The sequence below is a fragment of the Panicum virgatum genome, chromosome 5N, assembly GCF_016808335.1.
Source record: "Panicum virgatum strain AP13 chromosome 5N, P.virgatum_v5, whole genome shotgun sequence".
Lineage (NCBI taxonomy): Eukaryota > Viridiplantae > Streptophyta > Magnoliopsida > Poales > Poaceae > Panicum > Panicum virgatum.
This window is the reverse complement of record NC_053149.1, coordinates 61,162,884-61,172,042: the sequence shown is the minus strand read 5'-3', so window position 1 is coordinate 61,172,042 and position 9,159 is coordinate 61,162,884. Positions and strand designations below refer to the sequence as shown.

At 44.2% G+C, this 9,159-nt stretch overlaps 1 protein-coding gene across 3 annotated transcripts; it reads left to right on the top strand.

The window, feature by feature from the left end:
- Positions 1–3,626: 3,626 nt before the first annotated feature.
- On the top strand, positions 3,627–7,901 carry LOC120675838 (beta-glucosidase 5-like). Of its 3 annotated transcripts, none has more exons than XM_039957047.1 (13): positions 3,627–3,892; positions 4,085–4,148; positions 4,283–4,341; positions 4,723–4,798; positions 4,885–4,956; positions 5,075–5,162; positions 5,242–5,500; positions 5,715–5,830; positions 5,909–6,123; positions 6,287–6,315; positions 6,508–6,610; positions 7,043–7,148; positions 7,369–7,901. In XM_039957047.1, exons 1-13 carry the CDS (start codon positions 3,761–3,763, stop codon positions 7,598–7,600), a joined length of 1,551 nt encoding a protein of 516 aa, XP_039812981.1. In that variant the 5' UTR covers positions 3,627–3,760; the 3' UTR covers positions 7,601–7,901. The 3 variants fall into 3 exon arrangements, with proteins under 3 accessions (XP_039812981.1, XP_039812982.1, XP_039812983.1); XM_039957048.1 differs by having other exon boundaries at positions 3,628–3,892; positions 7,043–7,130; XM_039957049.1 differs by having other exon boundaries at positions 3,652–3,892; positions 4,241–4,341.
- Positions 7,902–9,159: the final 1,258 nt, after the last annotated feature.

Sequence of the window (9,159 nt, the reverse complement as noted above, 5' to 3'; positions counted from 1 at the left end):
GGGGGAGCAAGGGGCAAGGAAGCTCGAAGGCAAAGGGGCGCAAAGGTGGAAGGAAGAAGGCAAATGCGGGAAAGTAGCCGCGGTATGCGGTTCACCCCGTTATAAAGCCTGACTCAACCAGCGCGCCCCGGAACCGTCACCGAAAACCAAGCGACGCCTGCACCTGGTGTTGACTGCCCAGTCCATGACAAGGGGGCCCAGGCCCGCCTGTCAGGTGGGGCGGGTAACAGACAAAGGTGTGAAAAGGCGGGATCTGAACCGTGCGCGTATTAAGCGCTGGCGTGGCCAAGCTTTTCGGGAACTGCGCCGGTAGTAAATATCTCGTTTATCCCGCCGCAACAATGCCGAGCGTCGCGCGCGTGACTAGGTGAACCACTGTATGTGGGGACCATGAGTCAGTAAGCCGTTGCGATGCGATGAGGCAGCAAACAACCCGATAGATCGTCAAAACCGGTCAAGACCCCTGCAGTAAGAAGCTTCAAGCTATGCAGAGCCAAATCGCAGTAGTGGCCCCACCTGCGGGTTCGTACCTCCCCCGAGGTGAGCCCGGGGGCCACTGTCGGTACCTTGTAGCAGGGATACCCACTCCTACTGCAGCAAGGAGGGGCCTGCGTAGTTATCCGTAACTACTCCCAAAGGACAGAGCAGCCAGGCCCCACGGGTCAGGCTCTTACCTCACCAGGCCAACGGCCCCGGACCCGTTCCCCGCTTGGGATAGGTCCGGAGACGCCACGTGTCCCTGGAGAAGGGAAGCTCTGAGCTGCCAGCCAGGGCCTCGGACCCCCTATAGGGGTCCGGGACCTCCGCACCCATCCGGACCTCCCGTGCAGTAGAACCAACATACCGCCGGGGGCTCCGGAGCCGCCACGTGTCCCGGAGGCACGGGCACAGGCTCAAGCGCGAGCCTTCCACTGGAAGACTTGCCCTCCCATCGCATTCAATGCTGGTGGTTGAGGCGTGCTCTGCCACCGCGGCATGCGGGACAGCCTTTGTCAGGCCTCACTATGCACAGCGTATTACCAAGGTACACAGTGCAGCCGCCTGCGCCGCACCCGCGCAGAGCCCGTCTGTTGCATTAATTGGATACGACGGCATGGCGCTTTTCCATCATGCCGACTACGCCGCAAGCTACGCAGCCCGTTCAGCTACATAGCAGGCGACGCTGCTACCTACGTCTGGCGCCGTTCCGACAAGACATCGCCTAGACATGCTGAACGGGGGACTCCAGGAGCAGGCAAGGGAATCCAGGAGAGAGACCCCCTCCGCCTCCGACGCCGTAATGTATGAATAGTACAATTATTCTATACCGCACCAGTTGGGCCCACCTGTCGGGGACCCAACGGCCATGTACGCGTCCCCTTGAGATATAAAAGGGAGGCGCTCGCTGTACAGGACATGGACGAGAGATCACACACTCAGGCTCGCCCAAGCTCTCGCGGGCTCTCGCGAGGCAAGGAAATACAACACACAGTGGACGTAGGGTATTACGCTCCGGCGGCCCGAACCACTCTAAACCCTGGGTGTTCGTCGTGTTCTTGAGCGAGATTGAACTAGCCACTAGCTAACCCCCGAGTACTCACCCTCTGGGCTTAGGCGGGTGCCTTCCGCCACCCGGCTGTGTTTTGCCACACCACGACAATTAGGAGGCTTCAAATCCACAAATTTCAATCACAAATGACAAAACCCTAAACCCCTTAACGTATAAACTATTTGAAGAGGTCTCTCTAAATAAGTCTAAATGGAGAGCTCTTCTCTTTTTCTTTTTTTCTTTTTTTGGAAAGGAGCCATGCACTATCCCTCATAGGCGTATCTAGCGGGTGGCACAGGTATGGTGCGGCATAATCTAAGCGAGTGCGCATACTCCCTTCATCCTAAAATAAGTGTATTTATAAAGCTTAAAATTTATCCCAAAATAAATGCATCTACAAATAGAACAAATTAACTCTAGTTTTTTTATTCGCTCTGTTCGTATCAGCCAACCAGCAGTACTTTTCTTGCACAACAAATCAGCACCACCCACCAACCACAGCTAGCCAGCCGAACAGAGCGACTTTCTCTTCACTCGAGGTACAAGATTACATCTTTATAGGGGTATATATATGCATTGATCTCTTCTCTAAAATTTTAGAGAAGTGCACTTATTTTGGGACGGAAGAGTAGCCTTCGCCTCCTCCGCCCGGGTCTGTAACCCTAGTCCCTTCCTCATGAAAGTTAGGATTCCGCCCAGCACACTCGCTCCACAACTCATCCACTCCCCTGCCCCCCCGGCGCTCCTCGACGATGGTGCCATTGCGACCTTGCCCTGACGCGTCCTGACCCAGACAGGCAGATGACCATACCTGCGGGCGTCAAAACCTGGCTTTGCTCCTAGCCGGCTGCCCGATGCCCAGTCCATGGCGACCTAGCCGGTGCCCTACTTCAATTCTGCTATACCTGCTAGTGAAGTGGCGAGGCGAGCAGCTCTACCATCTGCTTGTTTTGCTTGTTTTGTGCATGTTTTCGGCAAATCTCTAACCTTAACTTTTCGTTAATGTAATCTAAATTTTTAGCTAGTTCTTGTTAGATTTTTTATTTACGGTTGCTAAATGGATTTTACCGATTCACATATGAAAATTTTTGGTTCGGCATACCCCATGCAAAAATTCAGGCTACGCCACTACTATCCCTTGAACTGCTAAAAACAGCAAGCGACTCCAACGTACTCCCTCCGTCCCAAAAAAACAAGTCATTCTAGGATTCAAAATTTGTCCCAAAAAACAAGTCGTCTTACCCTATTTTGAAAGTGCATATGCATGCAAGAATCAATTAGTGCCAAATATGGGAAATAAATAGGGGCAAACATGGTCATTTTACTCTTTTGTTAATTTGTTCTAAAATTTCTAGGATACCTTATTTTTTGGGACGGAGGGAGTAAACCACACCGGCACCAAAGCAATGGGCAGTCCGTCAGTCCCGCTTACCTCTCCGCTCTCTATACACGATACTGCCGCAGTGACATCGAATGCTCATCAAAAGATGAGGCCGACGAGGCTTGCATGCACATCATTGCTAACCAATTTTAGTGCAAGTTTGAATTGATATTATTTTGAAGCTCTTATCGAGATGAATATAATAATATAATCGTACTTTGATTTGGATGTATGGTTAAAAAACTATTGATTTTTTTTAGAGCTGAGACCGATATGCATTTAGGCAAGAGAGTGGGTTATTTTCTAACATGGGCAGGCGCGCTCAAGAGGAGGTGGGTTTATTTTCCATTTCGATATGCAACTAGATAAAAATGGAAAAGTGTGGGGCTCCTCCCTTAGTGCCAAACGGATAGGCTTCTCCGTATAGTTATCTCCGCCTCTTAAATACTAGTAAACCGCTAAAACGTGGAGCTCACAGGAGAAGATCAGGTTCAGTGTACCTTTCTCCTTTTCTTTGTTTTCTTTGCAAAATCTTCCCCTATCTATTCCATGGATTCGACTGCTAACAACTGATACCCTGATTGATCATAGCTCCGAATAAGCCACGCGAGTCGTCTCTACGATTTGCGACTGACATCGACGTGGCATGCGGAAGTCTAGTGGCTAACTGCTTGCTGCGTGTGACAGTGACACGAGTCGCACTGATTGCACTATCTATCTGGTGGGGGGCAGCAGGGCGCCGCATACCACACAAGCGCCGAAGCGCGCGTGCCAACAACAAGCGAAGCCTGCCGACGAGTGCCGGCAGCCCGGCACCTCCAATACTCTCCCTGAGCGCCATAAGGATAGACATGGCTGCCGCCGTCGCCGCCGTCTCCCTCCTGCTGTTCCTCTCCGCCCAGGGCGCGGCTCCCGTTCTTGGCTTCACGAGGGGGGACTTCCCCGAGGATTTCGTCTTCGGATCCGCTACCTCTGCTTATCAGGTAACGGATGCTCCGATCATTGATCAATGCTTCCGTGCATGGAACTCAAGTTTTTTTTTTTGAAACTAAGACTCAAGGGGTTTTCTTTCGTGCTCCACTCGAAGCCGATTAAGTTGGTGTATCCGCGACTCATGGATCATCTTGGCACCTATCCTTTACTCTTTTTTTGATGATCTCTACTGGCTACTGCAGTATGAGGGTGCTGTTGCAGAGGATGGCAGGAGCCCAAGCATCTGGGATACCTTCACTCACGCAGGTCCGCTTAATTTTCTGCAAATGAAGAAATTAAAACTGGACATTAATGTCAATGATTCATGTCAATTTTATTGATTTAAGCTAACCGTGCAGCTTGATGACGTATTACGGATCATGTTTTCATCTCTGTAACAGGGAGAATGCCGGACAAAAGCAATGGCGATATAGCCACCGACGGGTATCACAAGTACAAGGTGAAAAATTGGCTAAACCTCCCTTGTTTGCTGCCGTCAAATCCTAAACAATTATCTACTCTGGATCCTTCCCTAGCCTATAGACATGTAGAGCACGATCTCTCTGAACTTTTCTTAACTGCGGGGCAATTTTTTTTTGGTTGATAGAGCTGGGGATTTTTTAGTTTGCCTAACACACTAACCTTGTGCCGTTCTCTAAATACATGTTTAAGAACATTTAAACTCTAAATATAGAAAATTATTATCCTTATTCCTAAAAATATAATTCATTGTTTTAAGCAATATTACTACTGAAATTTGGAGGGTCAATTTTTCAGCATTAATTCTGAAACGGAAATGCTTGATTTGTCATTTTCCTTACCTGACCACCTGATGTTTCAGGATGATGTCAAGCTCGTAACTGACACTAACCTGGAGGCTTATAGATTCTCCATCTCCTGGTCCAGGCTTATACCAAGTAAACCGTTTTTTGTATTAAAAAATTACTGTTGTTCTAAGCAATTCAGGATGTTTATTTAAACTTTCTTGAATTGAAATATACAGAAGGAAGGGGAACTGTCAATCCAAAAGGGTTAGAGTACTACAACAATCTTATAGATGAACTAGTGAGACATGGTAGGTCAATTGCAGATAATCTTCAAATAGTTTTATTCTGGTAAAACATAAACATATTTCATGACAGTAAATCAATAATGTGAGCATTAGCAATAGTGATAATTATTTGGTTCTTCAGGTGTTCAAGTCCACGTTATGATGTACCAGCTGGATCTCCCTCAGGTTTTGGAAGACGAGTATGGTGGATGGTTAAACCCCAGAATTGTGTAGGATCCGGTGACTTTAGCTGTTACAGATACTTTCCAAGAATGAACTTCTGATTGCCAATGGCACTGCATAATGCAGGGAGGATTTCACAGCATATGCAGATGTGTGCTTCAAGGAGTTCGGTGATAGGGTTTCGTACTGGACTACTCTGGATGAAGTCAATGTCGCTGCAGTCGGGTCGTATGATATTGGACAAATCCCACCTGCGCGATGTTCTGATCCATTCGGAGTAACAAAATGTACAGTGGGGAACTCAAGTGTGGAACCATATATAGCAGCTCATAACATGTTATTGGCACATGCATCAGCTACCAGACTGTACAGAGCAAAATATCAAGTGAGTAATCTTGTGCCTGAAAACAGCACTAGTGTTATAGCATTAGCAATTTGTTGACATCCGAGATTGATCCTTATAAAGAGATGTCACATTTTGCTCATGAGCCAAGGCGTTAGTTTTTCTTCTAACTACACCAATACCATTCCCTTTGGTTTCTCCAATTCTATTATCAGATTGAGTTTCTAGGCACCTATAAAATTATTTTGGCTTGTAGGCTGTGCAAAAAGGAGTTGTTGGCATAAATATATACACAATGTGGCCATACCCATTAACAAACTCCACTGCCGATTTAGAAGCAACTCAAAGATTTCGGGACTTCTATTTTGGCTGGTATCTTTTCGACTCCTGTTGCATCAGAAATGTGAAACACTTACAGAGCTAATGGGAAATAAGATGTATGGATTGTAGGATAGTAGAACCCTTGGTGTTTGGAGATTATCCACAGGCAGTGAAGAAGAATGTTGGTTCTCGCCTTCCATCGTTCACAAAAGTACAATCTGAAGCCATCAGGGGTACTCTAGACTTCATTGGAATAAATCACTATTATTCTTTCTATGTGAACGACCGCCCGTTAGAAAAAGGCATCCGCGACTTCGCACTGGACATCTCTGCTGAGTATAGAGGTAAAACAATTCGTTGGTTAATACATGATTATCATTTACTGCTCATAATTCTGTTATATCCCTGGGTTTTTTTATCATTTATTGATATGTTTGGAACTTATTTGCAATGCTACAAAATTGTCGAGCCAAATGGTACATCTAACAAAACAATTCTCTGGAGCAGGTTCAAGAACAGATCCACCCATTGGTCAGGTAAAATTTCTTGTCGACAATTATTCAGAGACACTGATGACTTCACCTGTTTCAGACATTATGTTGTGCAGTTAGGTTTATAATGCGAGAGATTAGATAAAAAATCCATTGAAAGATCCTCTTATTTGAAATGATTAATATTTGGAACTTTTTCAAAGCTGTGACAGATACAGCCTTTTTATTTTATTGCAGCACGCCCCAACATCCATTCCGGCTGATCCCAAAGGATTGCAACTTTTGGTGGAGTACCTGAATAAAGCCTACGGGAATCTTCCCGTTTATATCCAAGAGACAGGCATGTCTATTTCCCTGCTTTAGGTCTCGAAAATTTTGGCTCAGATATTCTAAGAAATGCCTTTGAACCATTATGCAGATATCTGTTCCCGAAAATAGAAAAACACTATCCAGACATCAATGCATCCCGTATATGCCATATTTTCTAGAACATATACTTCATCTGGTCAAAATACTTGTTTTTTTTTCTCGAACAGGTCAAAAATACATAATGGATTTTACTTTTCACATCTTCATGTGCTACTTTGATCATCAATATAACAAATTTATGAGATTATCTAGGTATTGTTTAAGGCAAATCTTCCATATGCTTTATATGTTTCCTGGTAATTTAAAAAGTTATTGACAGTTAAAATTTTGAAAGGTTTGGTCGGATCTTGTCCATCGAGTGCATTTATTTATATCTTCTTCCCTCTCTCCTTTCTTTCTTCAGGCTATGCGACCAAAAATGGTAGTCTCCATGATACTGACAGGGTCGATTACATGAAGAACCACATAAGGAGCACATTGACTGCACTAAGGTGTGAAATGTCAAATCAGTAAGAGGATTTTATGGTCCTTAGATGGTACCTAAATTTTAACTCGATTTAGCAGCTTTCTGAGGATGATAAAAAGGCACAGCCACAACTCACAAAACTCAGAAATATCATATCAGTCCGTCGACAGATTTCATGAATTGTTCAGACAGAACCTTCTTTTCAGGAAGAAGTATTGTTCCGATAGATCATAGATTTATCCTTAACCTACCTCCCTCTGCAGGAACGGAGCCAATGTGAAAGGCTACTTCGCGTGGTGCTTCATGGACGTCTTCGAGTACCTTACAGGATTCAAGTCGCAGTACGGCCTGTACCGCGTCGACTTCAAGGACCAGGTGCTTCCAAGGCAAGCTAGGCTCTCTGCTCGCTGGTACTCCGAATTCCTCAGGAACAAGGAGATCCAGATCCGTGAAGAGAATGAGCTAGACGATGCAGGATCGCACGCTCAGCAATGACTCGTGTAGTTCACTGCGGTGATTTATCATTTCTCAACATACTATGGCAGCCTTCGGAAGAAGAACCATATTTTATTTAAGTAAAATAAAAACTGGCACTCTGGCAGGAGTTTTACCAGATTTGCGTTAATAAAGAAGCAGGGGACTTACCAGATTGCGTTAATAAAGAAAGAGGTTTACATAGGCCTAGAGACTAGAGAGAGATGGAAAAAATTGTACATGAAACGACACATGACAGGTTAGCGCTTCAGTCGGAGTAGAAAGAGATTTTGCTCTTGTAATTTGATCAGAGCTCAATGCATCCATACTCCTCGTAAAGATATAGATAAACACGGTCATCGTCCTAATGTCGCCAGACACAACTATTTAAATCCTAGCTCTCTATTGTTAAAATGAAATCTGATATCGCATCTATTGTTCATAGGGTAATAATGTCTGCATTTAATCAAATTTGGTGCGAAAACCAAGTATAACTTGAATAGTTTATAAGCCACCGTGATTGCACCCTTCCCACTAAGAATCGAACTCAAGGTTTAGGTTTCTTATGTGTCTTATAAAGTTATAATATGGTTATTTATTTATTTAATGGTAAGTGATATGGACTGATAGCAAGGCATTAGCTTATCATGATTTCACCAATCTTAAGATCTATTTTATGAAAAAACAATTTTAAGATCTATCAGCCGGATGTCCTTTAGATATTTATAGCGGCGGTAATGTCCGTGTTTGTGAGCACCTGGTTTGTACTTTTTGTGCCAACTATTTTCATTTCAATTTAGCACATCTCAGTACTTAATTCTTTACCTACGTTTTATAGCTCCATCCCGAGCATATACTTCTTTTTCAAATGGTTCTTGAGTGCAATTTTGGCAATGTCTCCTTCTACATCTCCTCTGGCCTCTTTTGTTGTGCGCGACCATGACTCACAAATACGATTTGAACTACCTTTTCCACAGCCCCAGCATAAAAGTCCCTAATTCACTAGTTTGGCATCCTCTTCCTTATCATCAATTGTCAACATCCATAGTTCCATACTAAATGATTGCGAGGGCCAGAAGACCGAGAAACCCAATGATAAAGGCCCTGTTTAGTTCCCAAAAACTTTCAAGATTCCCCGTCACATTGAATTTTTAGACACATGCATGGAGTATTAAATGTAGTTTTTAAAAAATAACTAATTGCACAGTTTAGCTGGAAATGATGAGAAGAATCTTTTGAGTCTAATTAGTTCATGATTGGATACTAATTACCAAATAAAAACGAAAGTGATATAGTAGCCAAACCCAAAAAATTTCGCGAACTAAACACGCCCAAAATTGCTATCTCACTGTTCTTACAAAGGCGCAAAGCGTATCTTCAAAGTTCAAACGAATGCAAAAGTGAGAGCGTCTTCCGAAAAAGAATGCAAAAGTGAGAGCGTCCGAATGCTTTTCTCTAAAATTTCTAATCAGGTAAAATCACTGTTGATGTCCTTAGAGAAGATAAACTAAGCACAAAACTCCAATTTCAAAACAAACCCAAAGTGAGGAACTCGAATATCTTCCACAAAAGTTTCACTG

Excerpts from the sequence above, each read along its gene's own strand:
- LOC120675838 (XM_039957047.1), top strand. The coding sequence starts at position 3,761 with ATGGCTGCCGCCGTCGCCGCCGTCTCCCTCCTGCTGTTCCTCTCCGCC. Across the intron at positions 4,957-5,074 it reads AGATGAACTAGTGAGACATG|GTGTTCAAGTCCACGTTATG; the intron begins GTAGGTCAATTG and ends TTGGTTCTTCAG. Across the intron at positions 6,124-6,286 it reads CATCTCTGCTGAGTATAGAG|GTTCAAGAACAGATCCACCC; the intron begins GTAAAACAATTC and ends TCTCTGGAGCAG.